The 14602-nt window shown below is 38.4% G+C and overlaps 1 protein-coding gene across 6 annotated transcripts in view; it reads left to right on the top strand.

Annotated features, from left to right (window-relative positions):
* The window catches only part of LOC113761363 (chromatin structure-remodeling complex protein SYD), a 30989-nt gene extending 22446 nt beyond the window's left edge, over positions 1-8543 (top strand). For 5 of the 6 annotated variants that reach the window (XR_003467133.1, XR_003467132.1, XR_003467134.1 and 2 more), the window contains exons 32-34: positions 857-7427; positions 7844-7936; positions 8097-8543. Coding sequence is in view for 1 of the 6 variants with exons in the window: in XM_027304332.1 (XP_027160133.1) it covers positions 857-7393 (6537 nt within the window). In the remaining 5 variants the exon portion in view is untranslated. Of the gene's footprint in view, positions 1-856; positions 7428-7843 lie in introns of all 6 variants that reach the window. The other variant, XM_027304332.1, reaches the window with a different exon arrangement.
* Positions 8544-14602: the final 6059 nt, after the last annotated feature.

The raw sequence follows: 14602 nt of genomic DNA, 5'->3' as shown, positions 1-14602 counted from the left end.
AGGCCTGTGGACTTATCATGCAGAGTGTTGTTTCCTTCTAATGTGCTAGTAACATGCCATCAAATGCTTTATTTTTCTTGGAAAGTAAACTTTTGGGGCCCTCTTAGTGACCCACCAAAAAATAAAGTATGTGGTTATGTATAAAGGGTATAGAGTGGAAAGTGATAAAAGTGTTCTTTTCCATTTTAGGTAAGGGATGATAATTTTGGTACAAACCAAAAAGGAAATAATGAAACGTTTTGTGGGATGGAGAGAGAGTACTGGTTAATTAGCAACAAAATACAAGGGCAGTTATGGAGTTGGTAGTTTCGATGGGAGCTAAAAGGCAGAGAGACCACCAGACACAATGGTGCTATCCTTTTCATTCTGTAGGATGGATGGATATAGTCAGTTTGCCCCAACTGTCATGTTTGTGTTTCACTTTGGTGGTGTCTGTTTGGATAACAAATAAAAGATATTAGTAATGATGTGTCTATTTGGAGTTATTTAAAGTGGGGGTAAACCATATAGATTTTAAATCACCAGTTATTAGGCAAGCAAAAACTCAAAACTCGCATAACATTGATTGATGGGCATGCATTGTTCATTTTCTAGTAAAGAAATAGGAGAAGCTTATTTGCAGTAAGGGAACAAAATGATCTTATGAGTTGGATATTGCTGCATAGTGCTTTGGTATTCAAGTATTATGGGACAAAATGAATTTATCAGTTGGATATTGCTGAATAGTGCTTTGGTATTCAAGTCTTGTGGGAACAAAATGAATTTATTAGTTGGATATTAGTGATTAGTGCTTTGGTAGCCAAGTATTATTGAAATTCCCTTGCTGTTAATAATTGTTGGTGCGTTTTGTAATTAGGTACGATCCTATGAAGAGCAATGGACTGAGGAAGAATTTGAAAAAATGTGCCAAGCTGATTCACCAGGATCCCCTCAAGTGAAGGAGGAGATCATAGAAAAGAAATTGTCAGCCGTTATTAGTGACTGTGTCATGTTGACTGGTGAAACACAGGCACAGATGCCACAGCAACCACTGAACCCTATTGTTCAGCCAGCGGCAGAACCAAGCAAAGAGGTAACTCCACCATCTAAACGCGGACGTGGTAGGCCAAGAAGAACACCAACTACTACGGAATTATTGCCCTCTCCAGGGGCTCTTCTAGCATCTTCTGGAGTACAACCAATGAATGCTATGCCCAAGACGGAAAATGTCTCCTGCTCTCAGGTGGTTTCTCTTTCTGAAGGTTTGCAAGATTTGGCTCCTGAGAACAGCTTCACTGTGACTGTCCAGCAAATTGTCGTGGGAAGTGATCCTGGAGTGCAGTCAGTTTCTCTACCTCCTGTTACTCCTGCAGTTCCGCCTACTACTCTTCCGTGCCCTTCCACACCTGTACAAGGAAGGGGCCGAGGTCGTAAGGCACAATCTGCTGGAGAAGCCCCAAGACGTAGAGGTAAGAGACTGAATACTGTAGTTGTTCCTTCTCCAACACTGACAGCAATAAGCAAGCCTGAGTTTGAGACCCTGGTAGAAGGAGCTTCAAGCTCTTTGAGAGCCTGTAATCCTGATCCTGCATCTCAACCTTCAAATGCGGTACACAATACTGAAAAACGGACTCTGGTTTCACATGTTCCTCTTCTGTCATCTTCTGCGATGAGCAAATCAGACTTGGGATCTCAAGAAGTGTCTGTTTTGAACTCAACAATGCCAGTTTCTGATGCTTTTCCCTGCTCTTTGGTTATGGCTGCTCCAAATTCCTCAAGTATACCTACTGATGCTTTTCCTAGTTCTTTGGTCACTGCTGGTGTTACTCAACAAGATCCCCTTGCAAGGACTGCTCTTGCTGTTAATCCAGTCCCAGCTCCTCCTTTTCCTTCTGTTATTTCTGGTTCACAGTCTACTGCCCTTGCCCATCCTGCACCAGCGCGAGGCAGAGGACGAGGCTGCAAGGCTCAAAGTGGAGCAGAGGCACCTAGACGCAGAGGAAAGAGACAGAATCTTCAAACACCTGTTTCTTTTGAAGTATCAATTGATCAGGATCCAAGATCAGTTGAACCTCCTGAAAAAAAATCCAGGGTGTCTGTTGGGAGGAGGCCCACCACGAGAAATAAGCAGGAGCATGATGGTTTGAAACAGGCAAATGTCTCGGTTCCTTCCCAAAGTATTACTGATTCTGTGATTGGAAAATTTGATACTAGGCCAGAAAATGGAGCTCAAAAACCAACGGACATTACCCAGTTAGATGCATCTAAAAACTTTGTGGATTCTGTTGGACCCCTTGTTGATAATAAGCAGGATAATGGAGTTTTGAAACCAGTTAATATTGTTCAAACAGTTGCATCTCAAGGCAGTGCAGAACCTTCTTCCGATGAAATGAATAAAGATCATGAGAATCAAACTCAAGATAAAACCAATTCTATACTGTCAAATGCATCTCAAAACATGAAGTATCTTCCTATGGGTCAAGTTTGTGATGGTAAACCAGAAAGTGAAGTGAGACTAATAAACAGCGGCAACTCTGATGCATCCAGGGTATTTACTGATCCTCCCACGATTAAAGAAGGTAAAGATGAGACAGAAAGTGAAGGTAGGAGACTTAAAGATATCCAATTGGATTTATCTACTGGATTTGGGGATTCTTCAGTCGCAAGCATAAGCCAGTATAAACAGGGGAATACAGCTGAGAAAGAGATGAACATTATACTGTCTGATCCATGTCAGAGCAGAGAAGATGGTACCCCAGCCCAAGCTAGTGAGGCGGAGGATAACAGAACCGATAAATCAGCTTGTGATGTTGAGGCTGATGCATCTCAGTTCATTGCAGATCCTTCCAGGGGACACAGGCAGGAGAGTGAAGCCGAGGGGCAAGCAAATACCGGTCAAATGGTTGCATCTCAAAGTTTTTTAGATCCTGCTGGAGTACAAGTTAATACTAGTGTGCAAAAGAATGATGCTCCCATAGTGGATAATGTTGTGGAATTGGATTCATCTCAAAATATTGCATATTCCCCAGCTGTTGAGGTCCAGGATAATCAGGGAACAGAAGCTCAGAAGGACATTGATATTCAATTGGAAACTGCTGCTATACTTTCTGGATCAGTTCCCATAATTGAGAGTGCAGATGATAGGTGTTGCTGTGAACATAGGAAGGAAGTTGAGGATGAGATGGAAGAGGAGAACAGAACTGATACATCAGCTTGTGATGTTGAGTCTCATGCATCTCAGTTCATTGCAGATCCTTCCAGGGGACGGGGGCAGGAGAGAGAAGCTGAGGGGCAAACAAATACTGGTCAAACGGATGCATGTCAAAGTGTCTTAGATCCTGCTGTTGTACAAGTTAATGCAAGTTTGCAAAAGAATGATTCTCCCATAGTGGATAATGTTGTGGAATCAGATTCACCTCGAAACATTGCAGATCCCTTAGATGTTGAGTTCCAGGATAATCAGGGAACTGAAGCTCAGAAAGACACTGATATTCAGTCAGATACTACTGCTATACTTTCTGGGTCAGTTCCCATAATTGAGAGTGCAGGTGATAGATGTCGCAGTGAACGTGGGAAGGAAGTTGGGTATGAGATGGAAGAGGTGGAGAGCTCCTTTTTGGATCTACATCCAACTATTTCAGCTTCAGTCACCCCAGTTTCTGGTCTGTTGCACAGATCTGTTGATCAAGCTAAAACTGAGGAACAGGTTGCAAAAGATTCTTTTCCAGATCCAGGCTGTGTGTCAGCTCCGCCAACAAAGGAAAATGCAGCTCGAGATAAAAACGTTGCTTTGAAAAAGTCTGATGATTTCTGTGCAGAACTTGAAACTAAAAAAGAAGAAATCAAGGAGGCAGGTGTAAATGATTTTCTTGCCTTAAAGCCTGAGGTGGATGCGAAAATTCTCTTGCAAGAAAATTCACATTCTTTGGTGGTGGTTGAACCGATTGTTGTAGCCTCAAGCTCTAGTGTGTGCAATCCTGAAAATCAATCAGGTAAGGAGCGTGCAAAAAGTAAGTTTCTGGATGATTCCGTTGTTTCAGACCCTGGATTGACTGAGAATACAATTTACTCTGACAAAGGTGCAGACAACCCACTTTTGCTGATGTCAAGTGATTCAGACCTTTTGACACTGAATGATCAAAGGTGTGATGGTAAGACTTGTGCAACTGTACCAACTTTTGCATCGATGGGTTCAAGTGGTGCAGTTGTTATGTTTGAAAATCCAAGTGGAAAGCTTAGTGATGGAGAAGTTGAGCAAAAGGGCTCTGTTGACAGATCTCAAACCTCAGATTTATTGGAAGAGGGAACAACTGCTCCTGATTCTGAGATTTTGGAGGATATATCTGAGATTCATTCTAAGAAAACATTCCCCGAAGAGAACAAGAAGCAAGACAATCTTCTGAGTCAGGATTCTGTTTCAGTTTTATTTTCTGCTGAGAATGTGGCTTCTGTACTGGATAATGCTCAAAATAAGTCACAGGATATATGTCAAAATGTAGATGGAAATGATCCAGAGAGCAAAGGTTCTGGTTTGGATGAGGTCGTCTTGTTCAAGCATGAGTTGACTCGTGCTGGGGAAATCAAGCAAAAGGATTCTGCTTTTGATGGACCCCAAACCTCAGATTTGTTGAACGAGGCAATAGCTGCTTCTGATTCTGGGGCTTTGACAGAGATATCTCATTGTGATAAAATTGCCACAGATCAGTATGAGAAGCAAGACACTGTTCCGTGTCAGGATTCGATTTCAGTTGTATCTTCTATTGAGAATGTGGTTTCTGTTGTGGATCAAGCTCCAGAAAACTCACAGGACACATGTCAAAAGGAAGATGGAAATGACCTTAAGAGGAAAGCTACTGGTTTGGTTGAGGTTTCTGTATTAAAGAATGAGTTGACCATGACACTGGAAACTTCATCTCAAACTCTGAGAGCTTCAGAAGTGGCTCCGGTATTAGATACTACTGTAAAAGAAACTAGGAATCAGGCCACAGAAGAGGATGCTAATGGACGGGGGAGTAAAGATTCTTCTGTAATGGAGTCTGTTGTTCCTAAGCCTGAAGTGTCAGAGGTTGAAGCTTGTCCTGGGAAAGCAGATGCTGAAGGGCTTCAAAGCAGAGGCTGTTTTGTGGAGAGTGCCAATGCTCCTGTTTCAATGTATGGCATAGCAAATAACCAATCTTTGGTTCAAAATACATCCTCCACCCGTTCATCTCTTGAAATTGAAGAAGTGGTAGCTGATCTTCCAAATGAAGAATGTGTGAAACAGGCTGATGATCAATTTCAGGTGGGACAGGTTGGAACAACTATAACTGAGGCTTTTGTTCCAGCACCTGATAGCGGTGATTTTGTTAGTAAATCATCATCAATGATTGTTACTGAGCTAAGAGAGGATTTTGAGGTGAAAAAATCTTCAATTACTTGTGATGGAACAACTGAAGAGAAGTCTGATTTTCAAGCTAGTGAAGATTATGCAACTGAAGTGCTAGAGACCAGGAATATGGAGGTTGAACCAGATGCAAGCCTTGCATTTGAGACCTTTAAGGGCATAGAAGAGAGGGTTGTTTCAAATGCTGAAATAAATGTCACCAGTCATAGTCCCAATGAAGGAAAATCTGAAAATTTGGTTGACTCCAAAATTATCGAAGAAAAGCCTGTGAAGGATATTGATAGAGAAGTTACTGAATTTACCGTGCAGACTAGCAACTTGAAGGATGATCTGCCTGAGATGGCTGAGGTTGATTGTGATTCTAGAACAGATGATTCAGGAAAACATGAAAGCCAAGACAGCATACTAGAAAAGGACTCTGCTACAACTGCTATGGTAAGTGGTGCTCAAACTTTGGAGGAAATGACATCCTCAACTTGTTTAGTGCTCGAGACAAACAGACTTAATGGTAATAATGAGCAATCTGAAAATGAGGCAGACTTGCAACATTTTGAAGAAATCATTCCAATTAATATTAGTAAAGAGGTCAGTGTATCCTGTATGAAGAGTGTTAATTTGATTGATGCTCTACCAGAGATGGCTGTGGGTGAAGATGATTCTAAACGAGCTGATTCTGAGATACTTGCAGCCACTGACCACATTCTAGAAAATGTTTCTGTTTCAACACTTGAGGCAACTAGAGTGCAAAATTTGGAGGAAACAACACCATCAACCATTTTAGTGCTTGAGACAGAAGGTTTAGTTGTTCAGCCTCCGAAAAAGAACTGCGACGAGCAATCTGACAAAGATATCGAAATGGTAGAAGATGGAAGTGTCCCTGATTTAAGCGCATCTTCCATTGCAGCAGCCGAGTGTTGTGAAATTGATACCAAGTCTGCTACTAATTTGCTGGAGAATATGGTTGATTCCATACAGAGTGCTGAGGAAGAAGCATCTCTGCCCTTGGAAATAGCTAGTCAAGATGTCACACCTGCTGAAGTGGCTGAGAAGTCCGAGATTGGATCTGGTAGAAATTTTGTAGCTGAAGCACATGGGAGCGAAAATGCTGAAATGGATGACACTCTGGTTGCTGCTGCTGAAGCTAGTGAACCTAAACCTTATGTGAACTTAGGGACAACTGAAAGTAAAGATGCTTCTACTAATATGGAGAACATGGCTGGTTTCAGACAGAACATTGAGGAAGAAGCACCTCAGGCACCTCCATCCATGGAAATAGCTAGTGAAGATGTTACACCTGCTGAAACTCTTGCAGACAAGTCTGAGGTAGGATCTGGAAGAGATGATGATGATGAAGTAAAAGGCAGCAAAAGGGCTGAACTGGTCAAAGTAGTAGTTACAGATGCTGAAGCTAGTGAACCTCAACCTTGTATGGATGCTGGAGCACCTGAAAATAAAGATGGTTCTGCTAATTTGTTGGAGAACAGGGTTAATTCCAGACAGAGCAGTGAGGACGAGGCATCCTCATCGTTGGAAATAGCTAGTCAGGATGCTACGCCTGCTGAATTTCTTGCGGAGAAGTCTGAGATCGGATCTGGAGGAGATTTTGTAGCTGGAGTACAAGGAAGTGGAAGGACTCAACTGGACAAAACTGTTGTTGCAGATGCTGAAACTAGTGAAACTCAACCTCACACTTATGGGGAAGCCTCTGAAAGTGAAGATAGTTCTGCTAGTTTGTTGGACAAAATAGTTGATTCCAGACAGAGCATCGGGGAAGAAGCTTCTTTGTCCTCAGTAATGGCTAGCCAAGATGTTACACCTGCTGAAGTTTTTGTGGAGAATTCTGAGAATGGATGTGGTAGAGAATCTGTAGCTGCTGTACAAGGGACCAGTAGAGCTGAACTGGACAAAACTGTTGTCGCATATACTGAAGCTAGTGGACCTCAACCTTGTACAAATCAGGGAGCATCTGAAAGTAAAGATGGTTTACAACAGCTTGTTGAAGAGTACTCGGACATGGCTAGTGATATGTAGTCTTCGCTTCGGACATGCCACATTACAATTCCTGGTTGGTTATAATCCAGATATTCTTTAGACTTTGGACTTTGTGACTCTATCCTGATATTGAAAGGAGTTTGGCTGGCTTATCGTTCAATTTCTTGAATTTAGATCTGCTGTGTGGTATTATTAGTCTTTATTTGCTGCCTATACTATAGTAGTGATTCCCAACGAAGAAGAGGGGGAAACATGAATTGAATGTATAGTTCGCACTTTTAATGATCTACTGACTCATGTACAGTGTTCCGACTTGGATGTTTAAGTTCAGTTGAAGTGTTCTCCAATCTTTATCCGGGTTTGACTTGGATGTATATGCCTCTTCTTTTGTGTCTCACTCGTTGCATTTCTTGCTCCATCCTAATTCATTTTTTGTCCTTATGCTACAGTTAACTCTTTTTTTTTTTTTTTTTCCGTTTCTGTTTGCAGTTTGGAAGCATTTGGTCAATTCGTGGGTGGCTTTTTCTTTCGGGTTGTGATTCAATTGTTGGTTGGCTTTGAGGCTCCAAAAATCCTGCTCTGGTATAGCTGTCCATCTGTGTGTGCTCTAATAATTTCTAACAATGTTTTCCATGCACGATACACTGAGGAGAGTTGGCTTGAAAGCATGATTATTTTTCCCTGTTTTTCATTAGAGTATTTCCTTTCTGGTGGAAATAATTGCGCTATTGTTTTCTTCTAGGTGGTTAATTGCTATTCTGTGGTTGGGACCGCAAATGCCATTTTGTTGATTTGATCACACAGCCACTTGGATGGCTGTGAATATGAAGTCTCTCTCTCTCTCTCTCTCACATGCTATAATTTGATGGCCATTAAGGCGGGAAGGATCAGATTTGCTATTTGCTCTCCCAAATTTTGTAGCTTGCTTGTACATCTTCTCTGAACGGGATTTTACTCTTTCCCTTGGGGATGGAAAAAACAAACATGTACTAAAACGCACAAAAAGCATGTCTACAAATCCTTGATCGAGAGAATGTATTATGTGCTTGTCGCTTTACAAATCTGCAAATTCATGTGGTGTATAGATTTTCATATACTCTTGCCCCTTGTGTCACTGGCTTGGCGAAATGTTTGTTGTTCCAATTGTCTTCTCTCTCCCTCCATTCCAGTAAAAGAGAATATTTGAACACAGACCAATGTTTGTTTGCTTTAGCGGGATGTAATTTTTTTTCATCAAAATTTCATCCGACATCTCAATCTTTATCCTTCAAATGAAACCGGGAAAGATGCGTATGATTTTGCCATGTGATTTTAAATCGTGAATGCATCACCGACACGAGCTCATCTCTGATTTGCTATTTGTTTCCTCTCTTCTATTGGCTGTCCGCATTAGGAGGTTCAAAAGAAGGTGTTATGAAAAACTAGAGCTGCCTGCGGTGATGGAAGCTAAAATTTGTTTGAATAGGGTGGGAAAAAATTTTGTTTATTTTGTGAAATTTTCTGAACATTAATATGATGACTAGATAAAAGTTAGATCCTTTTGTCTTGTTCCTTATTTGGTCTCAACGATGTGGACATGATGCTTTCTTGTGAAGCTTTTTGGGTATCTTTTCATTGTTTTAGGAAATGTCTTTTGGAATTTAAGAAAGAATCATGTGTTTTGAATCTTGATTTATTTCTCTCAAGATTGTCTCTAACCCAGAGGCAGAGGTACGGACAAGGAATATAGAAAGTTTGGGAGTGGGAGAGTTTGAAAATGTTTGTACATTATTTTGGTTTAATTTAAGCAAGTGGAAGAAGGGGAAGAGAGAAGATTGTATAAATCACATTAAAAAAAATAAAAAAGGAAAAGAGAGCTTGTATCACATACAAAAGTACCTGTTTACAATGGAAGATGAAGAGTAGACATTCTTAGGGAGAAAGGAAAAAGGAAAAGAATAAAATTATGAAAATTAATAGTAAAGCATGTCTTGACGTGCATTCAAAATTAAAATGGATCCATTGTTGCATGTTAAAAAAATATATATTGAAACTTAAATAAGAAACAACAATGGACATCAGATGTTGAAATTTTAACATTCACAAGGTCATGGGAACTAATAAATCAGAGTAATCATAATTTGACATCAAGATTGGAGGATGTCCATCGTTCTTAATGTAATCTAGATGGGTTAATACTATTTATCACAATTCTTTAACATAATCTGGCATTTTATCAACCCTGGAACAAATCCACTTAATCAACCAAGCAACCAAAGTGTGGATGTCAAAATTACATTTCATGGAATATATTTTATAAACAATTCATGAGTTGAATCTCTTTAATCTTTGTTTTAGCATTTCTTTAGCAAATACTTCTTATTTCCCAAAATCATCCACTCAACATATTGTTCTTCCTAAATTCAATGGAACTCCAGAATTAAACACCCTGAAATACATTATTCAAAGAATATATCCATAAGGACGTCAATGGTGCCCTGATGATTCTACAAAAGCTCAAAAGTACTATGAACTCTTTTTTCTTGACGCTGAATCTATGGAAATTCTTTATAGATTGGACAATAGAAATCTAAACCATATAGCCTTTTCAAAATGTATAATTAAGAAGGTTTGTAAGCCTAATGAATAGGCTTCTCTTTATTCCAAAAAGAAATTTTTTGTTCGAGTTATTCCAAATGGATATACATATCAGGATTACAAAATGGCTTGGTACAGAGCCTTTCTATTTCGGCCATTTGATCAGAATCATTCTTGGTTTTCACTTTTGATCAAATGGCTGAAACAGAAACGCTCTATACCAAGCCATTTTGTAATTCTGATATGTATATTCATCTAAAATGAATCGGCTAGAAGATTTCTTTTTGGAATAAAGAGAAGCCCATTCAATAGGCTTACAAACCTCCTTAATTATGCATTTTGAAAAGACTATTTGGCTTGGATTTCTATTGTCTGGTTTATAAAAAATGTTCACAGATTCAGAGTCAAGAAGAATGAGTTCATAGCACTTTTGAGTTTTGTAGAATCATCAAGACACCATTGACATCCTTCTAGATATATCCTTTGAATAAGGTGTTTTAGGTTGTGTAGTTCTGGGATTTCATTGAATTTAGTAAGAACAATATGTTGTTGAGTGGATGATTTTGTGAAACAAGAAGTAGTTGCTGAAGAAAAATTTTGAGATTGGGATTGTTTCTGAGGCGGTTTTGAAAATGAAAGAGTTTGAGAACATGGAAGTGGAGGAAAACCTTGAAAAGCTTAAAATTGGTTTGAAACTGGTATTGAATTCATAGTCTTAGGCGGATTGAATTCTTGGAATTCTTTCTTTATCTTTATTGTGTTTTGAAACGCTCATTTTTCCCTGTCAAAAATTGTTTTGTTAGAAAACCAGGAAGTGAATTATTTTCTCATTCGATGAATTCAATTTCAAAATCAAATACTGATAAAATAGCTTGCCATATGATAGAAATTTATTTTGAAATAATATTTTGCACATCTTTTTGAAAAACTTCTTTTGCAGATTTACAATCAATTCTCAAAAGGAATATTTTATTGTATAAATCATCTTGAAATTTTAAAATATAAAATACTATTGATAAAATTTCTTTTTTAATAGTAGAATAGCTCTTTGGGGTCTAAGCCAGACTCCTGAATGAAACCTAACTAATTGTTCTATTGACCTTGAGATTTTTGTTTTAGAGGTATCCATTTCTACTATCATGAATGCGGATGGATGAGAAATTCCTAAACATGATAGTGATCTAACTTTTTTCTGTCATCTTTCCTAAATAAGATGTGAACTATATGAGTATGTTGATTAGACTGTGCTGGTGGATTTTTCTGTCATCTTTGAAATAATGGAGCACAAATTTGGCAAAATTTTGAAAAGAAATTTAAATTTTTAAGGTTTGAAGTGGAGGTTGCACTAATGATACTACTTGTTCATTTAAAAGAGTCCATTTTTTTTTTTTGTAAAAATTTGCATAGTCTTTGTTCCACAAAATGGGTCTGTGAGACCTTGAAATTCTACTTGTCTTTATAACTCTTATTTGAACTTACTTGCTTTGAATTCTTGGTTGCTTTACTGGTTTAATCATGGGTTTTACCTATTTTCTTATTTAACTTGGTTCATGTCGAGTTTCATAGTGTATTATATTAGTGTGACTGACAAGTGCGATGTGTGCGTTATGTTTGGTGAACGAGAACAATTGTGGTGTTAGAGGAATTATGCGATTAAAAGTGTTAAGAGTGTATTAGAAGAACACAAGATAAATTGGCTATAAGAAACACAAGAGAGACAAAGAGATAGGAATGAAATCTTACCTTGCCACTTGTCACTTATCCATGAAACCTTGACCAAGACCTTTGACCAAGACTAATCCTTATCTTGCCATTTGTCACACCACAACAACATGTTGACCACCAAGACTAATTCTCATCTTGCCACTTCTCGAACCACTACAACTTTTTAACCAAGACTAAGCCTTATTCTTATCCAACTAAAACTTTAGTTCTTCACCATTTTTTTCTTCTTTTTCTTTCTTGTCTTGGCTGAGTTTAGAGAGAGAGAAAGGGAGAGAAAAGAAACAAACTTAAAGCATTGATTCTTGCCTATTTAGTGAAAAAAAATAAGAGAAAACCCAAATCTACTCCGACAAACCTTGAATCTAGCTTGGAGGGAAGCTCTTGGTGAAGTTTTTGGAGGAAGAAAGCTTTGCAACCTTCTTGATTTGCTTGCCATCTTTGGGTTTTGAGGTAAAGAGGTGAACTTTGCTAGAACTTCTAGTTTCTTCCTTGATTTTTGAATTTAGTTGATGCATGAGGTAATAGAAGCTAAAGGAAGGACTTATATGAAGGCTTTTATGGTTTTCAAATTATGTTGCAAAATTCCAGCTTTGGTGCATAATCTAGTTAGTTTAGTTTTGAGCTTTATATATATGCAATTTTGATGAAAAGAAAGGATTTTATGGAGGCTTGCATTTTTTTCAAGTTATGTTGAGAATTTTTCAGATTTGGTTCATGAAGTGCATAGCCTAGGTTAAAGTTAGATATTTGTGATTTTGATGTTTTTTCTTGCCAAGAATATATACCGTATGACACATGCTATGCTAGCCATGAATTATTGTGATTTTGCCATGAAGATAAGGTTGAAACTTTGAGGTTAGAGGGAAGCCATGAAGATAAGGTTGAAACTTTGAGGTTAGAGGGAAGGAATTTAAGGACAAGTTGCTAGAAATTCTTGTCTGAGTTGGAATTTTGGGATAGTTTTGACATATTATGCTCAAGGTACTTGCTAAAACTTTGATCTTCACATGTGTGTTGCTTTTGAGTCAAAACAAAGAGGTATAAGAGGGGAAAAACCTAATTTTCCAAACTGTTTGCTTGCTGAAAATTTTCGCAGGGAGCTTTGCGTAGATTTGGAAAATTGGCTATAATTTCGAATAAAAAAGTCAGAATTGAGTTCCGTTTGTTGCGTTTGAAACTAACCTCATAGTCCTTTTAACCATGAAAATTTTAAAATTTTTCTCAATTCCTATGAATATCTGTGATTTTCCAAAGTTGACTGAATTTCCATTCCTGTTCTATCTTTCTACTGGATAAAGTAGCAACTTGAGATTGGATTTTGACTGGTTTTTTGATAGAATCTTGCAAAGGTATCTTCTGAGAAATTGTACCCCTTTGAATCTATTTTCCAAAGGTGCAAAGTTTATAAATTTTGGACTTGAAAAACTTTAGATATGATTTTCAAATAGCGTTGCGCAAAACTGGAAAAATTCTGTTTCTTAAAACTGTCCTTACTTTCACTTCCAACTTCAAGTTGGAGTTGTTGAACCATTTTGAGCTTGATTTTTCTTTTGGAATAATGTGACTTGGCATAGTGGATTTCATGGCACTTTATAAATGTGATTTTAGGACGTGGAGGTTGTGACAGCCCCACCTCCCCCTAAGTCGAAGCAAAGGGTTCGGCGGACCCCCTGCACAACTCTCGCCAAGACTCACTCACTCACTACAGTCCTCAATTAAATTACAATGCACATCTCAAATATTATATCAAATATTCCATGAAATTACATATCACAAGCGAAGCGAATACTAATTCCCAAGTGTGGAACGTACACATACCTTCGTTCCATTTCCAAACATTCATACAAGCTCCACTATTACACAAGATGAATCTAAAACAAACTGTACATGAGATATCTCTTCAGACACACTAATAACTCATTACACGCGTTTCCTTTGTCTCGAGCCCTGTGGAGGGGAAAATATTTTGGGGTGAGCTAGAAGCTCAGCGAGTGTCCAGTAAAATCAGTAATCAAGTACATTTCACAATAATGCATTTAGATGATGGCATGACTCAGTGATCAAATGTAAGTTTGTTGCTCTTGTGAGCCAGTGAAATCCTCGTACTTAGAACTCCAACGCTCAAACTGATCAATTAACAGTCAAATAGTATTAGGGAGCCATCGGTGCTCCAAATAAACAGTGGTGGAGACGTTGGTTCTAAGCACAAGACTTCCCAAGAACTCATTGGAGCCAAATCATATCATGGCACACACACAAACACAAATGATATGCAATCGAGTAACCAATGCAAGAATTAGTTCGAAAAGTAACTTTGGAAATAGTTGTGGAATCACTCACCAACAACAGCTCAGGAACCATCCATCACAGACATTGCCTTGTTCAAGTCCAAGCCTTTCATTTCTACCAAGAGTTAACCCAAACTCAAAGCGATCAAACGTCCTCAAAGATTGGACAACACTTCCCCTTAATTTCCTTAATTTCCATCCTACAATACATTATCAATCACATCTCAATTCAATCATAATTACACGTACAAATCATAGACTATAAAACACACCTAATTAGGGCCACAATACCCTTAAATCTTAACCAATTAAGAGCTCAATAACCAACCGTAAGAAAGCCCCAAATTTGAAACCCTAAAACTGAAATTTTTCGCAAACAACCACAACTAACACACAAAGGCTCCATTTGACACCATATCAAGCTATCATTCCACGACCCACCAATAATTATCATATAAAATCAGAAAATTCACTAATAAATCAGAAATGTGTCAAACTCTACTTAAAATCATGAAATCATCCACAAAATAGCATATATAACATCTCTAATCCCCCAATTAACAATCAATTGAAGTAGATAAGAAGTTCTTAGCAAAATACCTTCAAACCTCAAGAAAAGTGGTAGCTTAGTGCTTCCTCCTCCAAAACAACTCCACCA

The sequence above is a fragment of the Coffea eugenioides genome, chromosome 1 (assembly GCF_003713205.1).
Source record: "Coffea eugenioides isolate CCC68of chromosome 1, Ceug_1.0, whole genome shotgun sequence".
Classification (NCBI taxonomy): Eukaryota; Viridiplantae; Streptophyta; class Magnoliopsida; order Gentianales; family Rubiaceae; genus Coffea; species Coffea eugenioides.
This window is presented reverse-complemented; position numbering and strand designations above follow the sequence as displayed.